At 37.1% G+C, this 15,342-nt stretch overlaps 1 protein-coding gene across 1 annotated transcript in view; it reads right to left on the reverse strand.

The window, feature by feature from the left end:
* LOC135761972 (uncharacterized) overlaps nucleotides 1-15,342 on the reverse strand; it is a 42,164-nt gene that overhangs the window by 16,802 nt on the left and 10,020 nt on the right. The window contains exons 7-11 of the mRNA XM_065275236.2: nucleotides 11,333-11,514; nucleotides 9,977-10,102; nucleotides 9,164-9,292; nucleotides 4,906-5,028; nucleotides 841-976 (exon numbers count right to left, since the gene is read on the reverse strand). Coding sequence (XP_065131308.1) covers nucleotides 841-976; nucleotides 4,906-5,028; nucleotides 9,164-9,292; nucleotides 9,977-10,102; nucleotides 11,333-11,514 — 696 coding nt within the window. The remainder of the gene's footprint in view (nucleotides 1-840; nucleotides 977-4,905; nucleotides 5,029-9,163; nucleotides 9,293-9,976; nucleotides 10,103-11,332; nucleotides 11,515-15,342) is intronic.

Genomic DNA, 15,342 nt, shown 5'->3' on the forward strand with positions numbered 1-15,342 from the left:
TTTGACACTTTGCATTTGTTTAGCATGAGAAAACCAACTTTTAAACTGTGTTAAGAAGTCAGAATGCATGAAATACCGTTAAACCCCACATTAAACAAAACTTATTAAATTATACAATGTAGTGCTGTTGGTTGGTAGCTATATTTTTCTTTTTTATTTAATTACACAAAGATTACGATAAATTAATGTATTTTATAAAATGTCAAAACTGAGCCTCAGTTTGAGAACCACTGCTTTAAATCATCACAGAAAAAGTCTGGTCAGCAGGGGGAGACAAACACATAAGATAAGGCACAAGGCAGGCCAACTAAAACACACACTACACTGCATCCAAACTTGCCTACTATCCATCCTAAATAAATAGTATTTGAAATTATAATTAGTATGTCCAAAATCGTAGTATGTTGAAATGAGTATCATAGAGTTAAAGGATAGTCTGTTTTAGGTGAAAATTCAAATGGGCACTCACAACGGCTGATTTTACCCACCCACAACTCCTCGATAGTACACAGAATTAAGAAATTAAATAAATGATGTGTTACTGAATCAATACCCTAAACTATACAGTAAACATAACATAACAATTAAGATAAAAGAAATGCTTAAATACAAAGACGAGTTGTGTTCTAATGTCTGAATTTCTTAAAGATCAACACAGCATCATCCAGCCAACAGTGGTCATTTCTCTTTCACGTTAGTATGTCCCAAGTGCTCTGCATTTAAAAGTATGTACTTTCACAAAACAAAACCAGTACATACTATTAGGGCATAGCTTAAGCAGGTGAATTGGGACGCAGCTGCAGTTTCTTTCCCCAAAGAAGAGATTGTGCGCTGCCTCACCTTGCAGTTCTTTTATTAGCTTAAGGGCCTCGGCAAGCTCGTCTGTCAACCTTTTCACTTCCTCCTGCAGAGCTTTTTCCTGTTTTTTCATCTGCCCCAAAGACACAGTGAGAGTCTCGCTTTCTCTGAGCGCCTCCTTCAGGACAGGATAAGAAGTGCATGCACACAAAAACAGCTTGTTAAACAAAAGAACACAATTCATAGGCGAGCATCCATTATACATCCCCATAAATACACTGGCCTCAATCTAAAACAAAATAATAATGCTAAACACAAGTCATGTTTGACAAAGGCACACACAAAGAAAGTATTTAACTAAAGAAAGAGATTATCAACCAAAAGTGCAATATAATATCCACAGCCTGATATGTGCGTATAATATTACAATGCCCCCAAGCTCGGGTTTCTGTGGTATATAAAGTGCATACAGCACCAAAAAAGTTTCTGTAATTATAATACAAGGCTTTCATGCTGAACATAGTCTAAAAATAAAGAGATTATGCCCCAGGCCCAGCGTGAAACATAAGTCATAATAAGATAATGGTGCTATATCTGAGACCTGTTTGTGTCCTCTCTCTGCTCATTTGAACTATAAAATTATACTACAACATAACAAGATTTGGAGATAAAGTATAATGGATACTTTGTGGGTGGTTAAAAAAATAAAGTCAATTTTTAAGCACTGAAAGGCACTATGGGAAGGAGACACCACACAAAGGGTTGTCTCATATAAGGAGAAAAGGTATTCATTTATTACTTAGTGTGACCCCACAATGGCTACAATATGAGGAGATATAATTGCTTATCTCCCTCTTTCACACGTTAAGGGTTTTGCCCTTCTAAGAGCCCATCAACATGGAGACGCATTTAGCCTGTATAAGTAAAAATTTTGTATCATATCAATGTTTCGTCCAGACAAATCAGACGTTTTGGGAGCGTAAAACTGCTGAACATGACACCCTTGCGGTGAGCAACAAATGATTATGGACAAGGTTTATGCGCATGCTCAAAGTCTTCTCCGTTTTTAGTGCATCTCTGTGGCAGAATTACAGCTCCACACACTGGTCTGGCATGTAAACTACATCGATTTTATCCTTTTTCAGTGGTTTCATGTGCATGCGTTTATTTCTTAAGACGACGCCGTTTTTGCAGACTATATGGAAAGGATAGGGAAAGCTCTGGTTTTGTGCGGATGTTGCCGTATGCTGGGTACACACCAAAAGATTTTTTTACATCTTACAAGATTTTGTGATAAAGCACAAACATGAGGATAAAAAATCCTAGATTTAACTGTTTTGTGGTGTGCCATGATGTGTCAAAGACAGCACACCACACGAACAGATTTTCCACCAAAATCTCGACTGTGAATACGGGAAATCTCACAAAATCTTGTGACACTTCAGAATAAGCATGCCGGACGATATGCAGGAAGAAATTTCAATGATAGTGTTTGGAATGATCACAGAAAATTCAAGAAAAAAAAAAGAAAATGGTTTGAGTGAAGTCGTGAAGACAGCGGGAACATGGGCTGTACAAGTTCACTTAACATCAACTTCACTTTGTGCTGCACCATGACTGCTTCTGTCTAACATTAAACATGTTTAATATTTACGATCCATGATTGGATCGGCTCCGACGTTCTTCCCAAATGGCCAAAAATCAGCCCGATTATCTTTTGCTGTGTACCCAGCATAATAGTAGGGCACATGGATGGCTTTAGATCAGTGCACTCTAAAAAACAAACGGTGCTATATAGCACCAAAACAGTTGCTTTGGATCGTAACGATAGAAGAACCATTTTTAGTGCCATATAGCACCGGTGAAGAACCAGTGAAGCACCAGTGAAGCACCAGTGAAGCACCTGTGTAGAACCATATAGTGCTATGTAGAACCATATGTGGTGCTATATGGCCCCTATATGGTTCTACACTGGTGCTTCACTGGTGCTTCACAGGTGCTTCACTGGTGCTTCACTGGTTCTTCACCGGTGCTATATGGCACTAAAATGGTTCTTCTATCGTTACGATCCAAAGCAATTGTTTTGGTGCTATATAGCACCGTTTGTTTTTTTAGAGTGTGGTCTCAAACTCCCGGCCCGCGGGCCATTTGCGGTTCGCCCTCCCCCTCTCTCCGGCCCGCGGCACCTTTCAACAATATAACATAATCTGGCCCGCAGAAAGATTTTTATTTACTTTGTTTTATATTCATTTCATTTTTAATTTAAACGTTTAAGGGAACGCGTGTTAAAATGAGTCAAGGCGTTTCTTACTTTCTAAAGTGCTCGGGAGCGGAAGTTGGGCTCCGCTCCGTGGGGTCACGCGTTGCTACGCAGCCATGAGCCGCGCGCGCTCCGTGATTGCAAGGATAACGGAATGCGTGAGCGGACTTTAATTCCTCGTCTGAACCTCGCGTCAATCATATCATTGTCACCATGCGATCAGTTAATCTGGTCGGGACTTTGTAGTGTTTGTCCAGAGAAGATTTGTTACTTCCGAATGAATATCAGCTGTTACATCAACAAGTCACAGCTTCTAATGGAGACACCGCATAATATAAGGCAGAGCCGTAGATGTAATGCAACACATTAACTACAAATAAGAAAAATTGCCATCAAAGTGCCCAGGTTAAAAGAGGAAAGATGAAAAGCAACATACAGAGGATAAAAGTATGTATACTGCTATATATAATGAAGTATAATATATTATTATGTAGCTTGCTATGCAATTACACCTAGCAGTATTATATATATTTTTTTCTGCTTAATTAGCTTATGTAACATTGACTACCCATTTAGAAGTTTTAGGATCACTTTCACTTATTCATATTTTTCCACATATAATAGCAAATTCATTAAAACCGTGGAATAACAAAGATGGAGCATAATAAAGTCAATACTATGACTGTAAACAATCCAAAATAAATCAAAACACAAACACTTACTGATGGTAATTTTTTATAATAATTTATAAATGTATACAGAAATTTTATTTGTTAGTTTAGTGCAAGGTTTTAATAGGCCTTAGTTATTAAAGAGAAGGTTAAGAAATTATTTACTTATAAAATAATGTATATTTAAAAGCTAAAAACCACTGCTTTTATTATACATTAAATAATAGAATTTTAATAGTCAATTTACAGAAATATTGTACTTTTTTAACCTTAAAATAGCTCTGCGGCCCTCCAATTAAATATCAATCTCAGAAATGGCCCCAAGCCAATTTGAGTTTGAGACACCTGCTTTAGACTATTGATGATAATGTTGTAAATACTTTTTAGTTTCTTGTAAAGACCATTTGTTTGCTTTATAAAACTTAAATATATATCATCAGGTGCCTTGGGGATTGCTTTTGGGTTGTCCGTGTCTGCTTTTTGGACTTTCAAACATATGGAAACTGTGGATTTTTTATGATTTTATAAATAACCAAGGCTTTATAAAAACCAAAAGTCGTTTTGTCTGTTTTACTGATTAAAGTGCACCTATTTCATTGCTAAAAACAAAGTTATTTGTGTATTTGGTATAATACAATGTGTTTGCGTGGTTTATGGTAAAAAAAAAACACATTATTTGATTATGACTGATTTTGTTCAAAACTCATCGATTTGAAAAGCGCTGTGTCCCTGATTGGCCAGCTAATCTGTACGTTGTGATTGGTCTGAATACCTCTGACGTCAGCCGGAAATGTGACGCTCCTTACCATGTTGGAAAGATTCGCTCACAATGCAATGCTAACAGGAGTTAACTTACTAAGTAAGTCCAAACGGGAGGAATTATGATAATGTCGGTCTTGTCTACATCACCAATCCCAGGAAGTAAACTGTTGCCTACAATCTGTGTGTTGTTGTAGTCCAAGAAAAGATATTTACATTGGAGACGGTAACTCGCGTTTACTTTGGGGTTTGTACCTTTTGCATATAGTTAACATGTACTAATACACACCAAAGGAAAAGTAAAAACGTGAATCGGACAATAGTTGCCCTTTAATGGTCTGAGGGTGAAAGTAAAGTTTTTAAAGTGATTAGACTGGACTCTTGTATATCTTGGGTTAGTGTATTTGTGTGTCGTACCATGAGTTTGGACTCAGTCTGAGTCTCTCTCTTCTGACTCTCTCTCAGGTCAGTTTCGGTGCTCTTTAGTTTTCCTCTCACATCTTCTAGATCTCTCTCCAGACCCTGCTTCTGCAAACACACCTGACAAATCCACAAATAGACAGTAGAAAGGTTAATGTGCGTGTCAGAAAAAAAAATGCATGGAATTTTCTTCTTGTTGTTTGAGTGGCAAACTGTCATGTCAATCAAACCCATGCAGAACATCACACACAAAATGTTACATAAACCATGACAAACAAATGATTAGAGCTTGTGAGTTTATATCATGGAATGGATAAAATACAGCGTTTCCCACAGACTGACTTTACTTGGGCGAGCCGCCCAGGTATATTTACAAACACTTAGGTTTTTATGACATTTTGCATTTGATAGACTTTCTATAAATTTCACAATGTTAATAAATCCTTTCAAATGTGTCAACTTCACAAGTATTGCTTCTTTTCAGTGCACAACAGTATAATCTTTTTGTGGTGCTTTGACAAACAGTATCAGCTTTGTTTATGGCAAAGTGAATTTGGGGGTGGTTGGATTTATGAAATTTAATTTGAAAATAATATAAAATGCTCAATAAATCAAAGTATTAGGTTACACATGTGTAATGTTTGTGTAATAAATAATGATTGCCTTTTTCATCGGCTACCAACACCACAACTATATTTCAGATGTGTGGGAAAAGCTGCAGATATTTTTTCACTTCAAAGTTTCTTTCTTTTTTAGAAAACATACATTTTCACGCAATTTTAAAATCAAATGTATGGCCTGTTCATGGAAATAAGACATTAATGTGTTCAAAAATAGGTTGGTAGTCTCTTAGTTAGAGGAAATATGTCTATAATAAATTTGAAACATCTGTTTGGCCACAAAATGCATAATGCAGCATTCAACAAATTCAAAACAGCACATGGCGAAACCTCAATTCAGTTCATTTGTATCAGGTCATTTAAAACACACCAGCACACAGACAATGTTACTGTATGTGCAACAAAGAGGTTATTATTGATTTCTGCATTGACTGGTATGTTTGATTATGTTTGTCTTATTCAACTTTTGTCAGCCCAATAAATAAATAAGAAATATAAAAGTAGTTTTGTGCAACTGAGCTTGCAATTACATATGACTCTGAAACAGGACCTATTTTTGTTCAATGACCATTGATTTGAAACATAAGTGGATGGTATGTGTGACGTCAAATCTCCATATCCTCTTCCTATACTGAAAACAAGACATCCCAGAAAAATCATGCTATGATTTTCAAACAAAACTCACACTGACATCACAACACTGACCTCTGCTCTTGTGTCCTCTGAGAGAAAAAAAAAACAAGAAAAAGAGGAATAGTAGCATGTGAGAAAACACAGACGCAATAGCAGGGAGAGAGACGGAGAGGGGGAAGAGAGAGGTGACATTAGTGCATTGAGTGCAGCTCCCATGAGAGAGAAAGAAAGAGACAGCAGAGGAAAGAAACGGAAAGCAGGGATATTTTTAACAAATGTTTAAACTGAATTATCTGGGGACAATCTAACTGAAATATGATTTCTAGGCCAGAGAGAGATGTGGGTGTAGTCCTATAGAGAGTATAGTCTGAAATTGTAGGTTGGACCCTCAAACTGCTCAATCTACAGTACTAGAGTAAAACTACATCTGAACAAAGCTATATTTCCAGTTAATAATAAAAACTATGTGAATCTGACTGCAAAGAGAGTACTTTCACCTTATTACAAAAAATGTATTCAAGTCAGTAAAAATGATCCCTAGCTGTTACCAAGGAGGTACACTTTTAAAAAATACACCTTTGCATCTAAATAATTCATTTTAGTACCTCAGATATAAAGGAGTGCATATTAGTATATCAAAAGAACATATTGGTTCCAATATGCTATGATAGATAGATATATAGATATAGGTATCTGTGCCTAGATGATACACACATTAGGACCTTTTTAAAGGGTCGTGCCCAAATGACAGCTTGGGACCATTTTCTCTGACAGTGCACGATAGCATTTCACTAAGGGTGTCACGATTTCGATTTTAAATAATCGAAATCGATCTAAATTAAGTCACAACCTCGAACTTCGAATTAAAAAATAGGATCGTCGATGCTGCCACGCCCCATGTCACGTCCGGTCGGCTTGTCAAGCGGGGGAAAATAAACCTCTCAGAGGTGCCTTTAAAAACATAGATCCAGCCGAATGCGATTTATATTTTAAATACGAGGGATGTATTGCTACAACTCCTTGTAATGCATATCATAAAAAGGATTACTACCTAGTAATCTGCCTTCGGACAGAGCGCAGCTCTCTGCACGTGCGTGAGAGAGCTGCCAAGATGCAGCGGGTTATATTTTAAACAAAAGGGATAGCTTGCCTTAGCCTGCATAAAACGCATAAAACTGAACAAATACGTAAGGATTACTTCTTTAGTTTATGTTTAGACTTTGGACAGATGCGAGAGCGCGTGCACGTGAGACAGAGAGAAGAGCAGCTGCTTATGACGCACCGGTTTAATTTCAGATGCTAGGAGTCCAAGACGCGTGCATTAAGTCCATCTGCGTGCAAGAAGAAATCCTCTCTTTACATACAAGCTCTCTCGCGTTAAGTAAACCCCACAAACCCTCATGCGAGGAAAAGCACGCAATGTGCATGTTAATGTGAAACTATAATAATAATAATAATAATAATAACATATAATTTTTGTCCTTAAAAAAAAAATAATAATTAAAAATCGAGAATCGAATCAAATCGTGGCCTTAGAATCGGAAAATGAAATCGAATCGAGGTTTTGAAGAATCGTGACACCCCTACATTTCACAGTAAAATATTTTATATACTGATCCCTAAAGCACAACTGATCCACAAAAATTTGCATGTTTTATGTCCTTTTTATGCTCATATAATAAAACATCAATTTCACCAAAAATGAAAATTATGTCATTATTTACTCATCCTCAAGTTGTTACAAACAGTACAAATTTCTTTGTTTTGCTAAGCGCAAAAGAAGATATTTGAAATGAAGCAAAAGTACCACTGACATCCATAGTAGGAAAACAAAATACTATGGTAGTCAGTGGTGCTCAAAAATGGTTTGGTTACAAACACTGCTCAAAATATCTTCCCTTGTGTTCAGCAGAACAAAGAAATCATACAGGTTTGAAAAAACTTGAGGGTAAGTAAATGACAGAAATTTTATTTTTTGGTGAACTTTTCCTTTAACTCTTTCCCCGCCATTGATCGGTTAACTGGTCAAGAAAACGCTTTCTTTGCCAATGAAGAGTTTTTCCAGGAATCTGTATTTCCGCTATTATCTAACAGGTGGCACTTTTACCCAATTTATAAAACACAACCATATTCCCTTAGGGCAAACAGTTCAAACTCTGTGTATGTTTTAGGATCGGTCTGAATCTGATCTCTATCAAAAGTCCATCACAAAAAATAAATTTTCTCAGCTTTTTGCTCAATATTTGATATTTTTGAAGAAAGGGTCTGTTCTCTGCTTATATTGTATATATTGTAAGTTTATATATTTAACCTCCTAAGACCTGAGCTTTGGTTTGTCTTTTTTCAGATTTCTACCAGCTATTTTGGGGTTAGGAAGAACCAATAAATATAATAACCAAATATTTTTCTAAGAACATGAAGCAGTGTATTTGTCCATGTTTGTGTACAACAGTTTCCAGTTACACAGAATTAAGTATTATGGTGCAAAAAACAAAAATGCATGTCCACATATGTGGACATCCAGGTCTTAGGATGATAAAGAAGAACATTTTCTGAAAGCCATTAAACTTTTGTGAAAATCATAAAAAATGCTGGTCCTGACTGGCAACTTTTTTTTTAAATGCTGGTGGGGAAAGAGTTAAATAATTCTGTAATCAGTGAGAAATGTCAGTCAACCTGTAATTAGTGCAAAATTTGCAGATTTTCCGAATAATGACCAGAAGACTGTAATTTATCTCTTAGTTATGCGAGTTAAACAATAGACTTTTGCTACAGACAATGGACTCCCTTTGAATCCTTTTTTCAGAATCAGACTTTCCAGTGCTACCTTATAGAGGAAAAAGAATATAATAGATTTGATAATCATCTTGATACAATGCAACATAAAAACAGGGAATTTGTAACTTTAAAACAGCTTTTTACTGGAACCGCTGAAATTCTACAGAGAAATGTACTAGTGAAGTTAATAGCATCATTAGTTATGTAGCATCCAGCACATGTACCTTGTCATGTTGGGACTGCAGCGTGTTGTGAAGGACCCTGGCCTGCTGGATCTCCTGGTTGAGTCTGTTAACCTCTTGTTGATGTTGTTTCTCCATAGCTTGTCTCTCTCTCTGCTGCTCCAACAGCTCCTATAAAACATCAACCACAACTGTTTTTCTCAAGTCATCTAGCTCTAGAACTGAGGAGTTATTTACATGGGATTTAAGGAACTTTCACTAAGAATTGTAAATTTTAACGAAAGTGATCAGACCAGTGCACTTTGAAGTCCTAAAACAAAATCCACCCCATTTTTTTGCATTTTCGAACGGCTTAAAATAGTTCTTGTCTTGGATTATAAATTAATGCCGCTTGCACTTCAGTGAATAAGTCAGTTGTTAAATACACAGTCAATGATTGATTAATTCAGGGAGAAGTTTGTCTGCTTCAGTCTCTCTTGGGGGCTGTTTACACCTGGTATTAACTCTTTCCCCGCCATTGACGAGATATCTCGTCAATTAAGAGAAAACGCTTCCCCGCCAATGACGAGATTTTCCGTCTTTCCGCAATACCGCTATTATCCACCAGGTGGTCTTCGTTTATTACTTGAAAGACAGTTTTGGTCACTTTATCAGAAAGTTGTTTATGTGTGCTGCTTGTGAAAGAAAATAAAAGTTACCAATTTGTACCTGGTCTGGCCCCCTCCCAACCCATGCACACACACATAGATGATTCGACTATCAGTCGACTATGGAAAGATTCGACAATTCTGATTCGAATATGTAAATCCTTAGTCGAGGACACCCCTAGTAAACACACACAAACACAGGTCTCACCCTCTGGTGCTCGCGCTCCATGTCTTTCCTGCGCTGTTCTGCATTGCAGCGAGTTGTTTCTGCGTTTTGCCTTTGACATTTCAACTCCTCCTGAAGCTGTTTGACCCTCTGCTCAGCAGTCTGGGCCTACACACACGGGTACATCACACAATTAACTCATAAATACACTCTTGCTTTAGTGAAAAAAAAAGTAAAAAAGCACCTGCATAATAATGTGGGAAGACAAAAATCACAAAAATTGAATATATCATGTTGAATGGTATCATGTGACATTTCTGTTTTAGATGAGGAGTGTGTTTTGGGCAGAAGTTTTTGTGTATATTTGCGTAAACATTAAAGCAATAGTTTGGCCAAATCATTACCCCATGATTTACTCACCCTCAAGCCATCCGAGTTACATAAATGGGTGATTCTCGCGAAATTAGACTTATGAAGTGTCATGAAACATTTTGATAAAAAAGTAAATGCAAAGTAAAAGTATCAAAATAAGAAGCATACAGTTACAAACATCTCTTCATGTACTCTTTTCCACATGATTTCAAATGACATCATACAAACCAATTTTGTTGTTTTTTCACATTTAAGGGAAAAATATTAATTACCGCAACGTGTCCATGACTGGATTTGGGTTCTTTGACATAATTAAAAAAATCAAACAAATAAAAAGCTTCAGTGCATGTTATCCTATAAACATTTACAGTAAAGAAACATGTGGTATTTGGTGATCATTGGTAAATGTAGAGACAGTAAGAAGGAATATAAATGTGTCCAAGACCAATTTTCTCATCCTCTGCAACAATTTTCAATCATTGTTTAAGCCTTAAGGAACTAACAGTTTTTTTTTTAAATTGTTGGAAGGGACATAATTGACTGTGACACTCAAGATGGCTACCAGATAAGCAGTTCTTATTTTTTCTCTCCAGATAAAAGTTGAAATTTTGTTTGTCATAGTACCTAGACAACTTTTTAGTTCTCATTACCAAAACATGAGTTTGTAAATGCATATATTTAATGTAATATCATGTTGCGGTAATGATAATTTTTGTTAATGATAATCTAAAAAATTAAATAATTCTATAGGAAATATTTTTTAAATCCTTTAAAAATAATGGCTACAGTAAATTCAGACCTTAATCTTATATGTGCAAAAAAACTGTTTAAACATTTTGATGCTGGACACCTTCTAAATCTGGATTTCGTGAGAATCACCAATATCCATCCTTTTTCAAGAGTAAATCATGGGGTTATTTTAATTTTTGGCCAAACTATCCCTTATTACAATTTTGTACGAGACATAAAAATGGCTGAAACACACCGTTTTGGGTGTGTTTTGTCCCTGCAGTCACGTGTGCTCACCCGGTCAGTCTCCTGTGTGATGCGGGTCTGTGCGCGGGTCAGCTGGTCCTGTATGCGTGTTAGACTCTGATCTTTGGTGCTGATGTCTCGGTTAGCCTGAGCCAGACGTGACTCCACATCCTTCAAATGCTCAGACTCAATCTGAGCCTTACGCTGCAGGTCTGATACTCGTACACGTAGACCTGACAGAGACAGAGGATAAAATTCACAATACAGACCTCTTTTTGATGGCTGACAGTGTGAAATCCACCCGTTAGCCAATCACAGCTAAGACTCTTTACATATCTTAAATGTACAAAAGCATAAACAATTCACTTCATTCCAAGGGTCAAAAATAGGGTGTAAAGTGACAGAAAGTGCTTTGGATGTAAAACCCTTTAAGAGTGGACTTCAGGAAAATAAAATGCCATAAAAGTGTGGACTACGGTCTCTTTAAATGACTGCTTAATCATGACACCGTGGCTGTGTTTATTATAGCTGATGAGCATTTACTGTACAATCCAGTAAAGATTACAATCCCAACCAGGAAGGTGGCTGTGTTTAAAGAGAGAATCAGTTCTGATATAGATAGAGAGCTGTCACAGTCAGCTGTGTGTGAATAACGACCAACCCCGATGACTCAACAAAACAATGGAGAACATTCTTCGCATGCACACAAAAACCCTCATCTCTTGGTCTCTTGAGCGCACTTACACACACACCCATTAAAATCGCTCTTACCAGCAGCATACAAAACAAATTCAGCTATTTCTGGCAACAGACTGCCAGTGTATCTAGTTTACTCATTCTCTCTCTCCATCTCTTCTGCATGTCCTCATCCTCTCGTGCCAAATGTGCAAATCTGACCTTGAGCTTGGAAGTAAAATGAAATGCTCAAACTCACTCTTTAAAGCACATTTGCACAACAGCTATTAATACAGAGTCATCAAATACCCACAAAGCTATCCACCCTTCCTACTGCACATTTTTAATGTTTTGATACCCGTTATCAGCAAATAAAATACTAGATTAGAATTTAAGACTAGTAACAGCAGTACTCATATCAGTAACCAGCTGCTGTATAAAAACAATCATCTGCTACCGGTATCTATGGACCAAAGTTTATGTCATGGCATTAAAGGAAAACACCACCATTTTTTATATTTTACTATGTTATTACCTCAATTTAGATGAATTAATACATACATTTTTTTTTTCCAATGCGTGCACTTAATCTTTGTACAGCGCGTTGTGAATGTGTTAGCATTTAGCCTAGCCCCATTCATTCCTTAGGATCCAAACGGATGAATTTAGAAGCCACCAAACACTTCCACGTTTTCCCTATTTAAAGACCGTTACATGAGTAGTTACACAAGTAAGTATGGTGGCACAAAATAAAACGTGCCGATTTTTTAAGGGAATAAAAAATGAGAACTATATTGTATGGCAGAAGAGCACCTGGTTTGAAGCACTTCGACCTCGGCGCGCAGTAACATCATCACTCCTGACTACTTCACATCTCGCTCAAACTTGAGTCAATATTCGAGGTCAACATTTTATTTTGTGCCACCATACTTCCTTGTGTAACTCCTCATGTAACGGCCTTTAAATAGGAAAAACATGGAAGTGTTTGGTGGCTTTTAAATTCATCCCTGTTTGGATCCTAAGGAATGAATGGGACTAGGCTAAATGCTAACACATTCACAACACGCCGTACAAAGATTAAGTGCACGCATTGAAAATGATAGGTATGTATTAATTTGTATAAGTTGAGGTAAGAACATAGTAAAATATTGAAAAACGGTGGTGTTTTCCTTTAAAGGGACAGTTTACCCAAAAATGAAAATTAACCCTCATATTGTTACACACCTGTATACATTTTTTTCTGATGAACACAAAGGGAGATATTTAAAGAAATGTTTGAAAACAAACCAATGATGAACCTCTATTACTTCCATAGTAGAAAAAAAGAATACTATGAAAGTGAATGGGGCTCATGATGGGTTTGGTTTCAAACATTCCTTTGTGTTCATTCATCAGAACAAAGACATTTATACAGGTTTGTAACAACAATAGAGTTAGAAAATGATTTTTGGGTGAACTAGCCCTTTAAATATTTTGTGTAAAAACAGCCCCAATACAACACTGATACTGTATATTCTGATTACAGAAAAAACACACCCACAAAAACCCAGATCAGACTCTCTGATCACATTCAGTCTGTGCTGGTTAGGTCGTCTGCCTGCTGCAATGGGATTTGCATTATTGGAAACCTGACATTATCATTCACGAATGATCAACCTGCTACGTCACTGATATGTCACAAATAAACACACATCTGCTCCTATTGATTAATTCATTGCAAACACAGAGTTTAGCAAACGAAAACATCCTTGAGTGCACTATATTAATATTATACACACAGCTTCTTACAACAAATCAAGACATGTGCTTACTACCAACACTGCTTGTGACTGCTATAGAAATCCTTCCTTCACTTACATGCAAACGCTACACAAATCTGTCCCGCCCACTACACAGCAGTGCACTCCCATTAAACTACATACTCTCATGATACAGCACAATATACTCTCATTATTCAACAATCTTCATGTACTGTATGGCCTGTGTGGTAAGAGAGCAAACAGTGACTTTTATTTCATGGTTTTCATTTATTACTATTAAAGGATTACTCCTTTCATAAGAACATTTCCTGATAATTTACTCACCACCAACCAAAATGTTTTAGTCTTTCTTTCTTCCTTCAGTTTTTTTGAGAAAAACATCTGGACTTCAATTGAACCCAACGGTTTAAAGGTCCAAATTGCAGTTTCAATGCAGCTTAAAGGGCTCTAAAAGATCCCATCCGAGACATAAGGGTCTTATCTAGCGAAATGATTGTTATATTCGCCAAAAATAAAATAAAAAATTACTTCTCACCTTGCACAAGCACTAGGGTGCCCGTCCACGACCTTGCATATTATGTAATCATGGCAAAAGGTCAGACAGAAGTTGTGGTAATTTTATGGCAAATAAACAATCTTTTTGCTAGATAAGACACTTATGCCTTGTTTGGGATCGTTTAGAGCAGTGGTTCTTAACGTTATTCCTCGAGGCCCACTGCCCTGCACATTTTGTATGTCTCCCATATTTAACACACCTGATTCAAATCATCAGCTCATTAGAAGAGATCTCAATGAACTGAACTGAGTCTGCCAGATAAAAGAGACATAGGCTGCGTCCGAAACCGCATACTGTATAGTAGGTACTGAATTAGATGAAGTACCTACTTACTTGCCGTTAAAGCAGTAGGTACTGTATAGTATGAATCCTGGTAGTATGAATGACATTCGGACGTACTACATCCGCCATCTTGCTACATCACGTGACATACGTCGTCATCACGTCAGCGCGAAAACAGCCGCGTGCCTCTTCTTCTTCGTTGGATAACTCCTCGTCCGGGGCATCATGGGATATTGAAGCGTCCATCGTATGCACACTGCAAAATCTAACCGGACGTAGTAGGTCATCCGGGTACTTTTCGCATACTGTTTTTCGAATACTATGTATTCGGACATACTACTCGCCTTGCCTACTGCTTTTCGCGTACTATATAGTATGTAGTAGGCGGTTTCGGACGCAGCAATTCAAAACATGCAGGGCAGTGGGCCTCCAGGAATAACGTTAAGAACCACTGGTTTAGAGCTCTTTGAAGCTGTACTAAAACTGCAATTTGGACCTTCAAAACCATTGGGTTCAATTCAAGTCCTCTATATGGAGAAAAATCCTGGAATGTGGAGCTGCACAATTAATCAAAAAAATAATCGGGATTACGATCATGGGTGAAACAATTACAAAATCGCCAAAAGCCTCAATTACAGCTATCCATTTATACCCATTTCTGTGCGTTTCGGCACCAAATACAGTGGTGAATCAGAAATTTGAAGTTGTCTTTCAGCCATTTGTTTTGGATTTTTACTAACAACATAATAATAAGTGCTGCGCAAAAATATAGATACAGCTAACTATCG

Source organism: Paramisgurnus dabryanus, chromosome 16 (assembly GCF_030506205.2).
Source record: "Paramisgurnus dabryanus chromosome 16, PD_genome_1.1, whole genome shotgun sequence".
In the NCBI taxonomy this organism is placed as follows: domain Eukaryota; kingdom Metazoa; phylum Chordata; class Actinopteri; order Cypriniformes; family Cobitidae; genus Paramisgurnus; species Paramisgurnus dabryanus.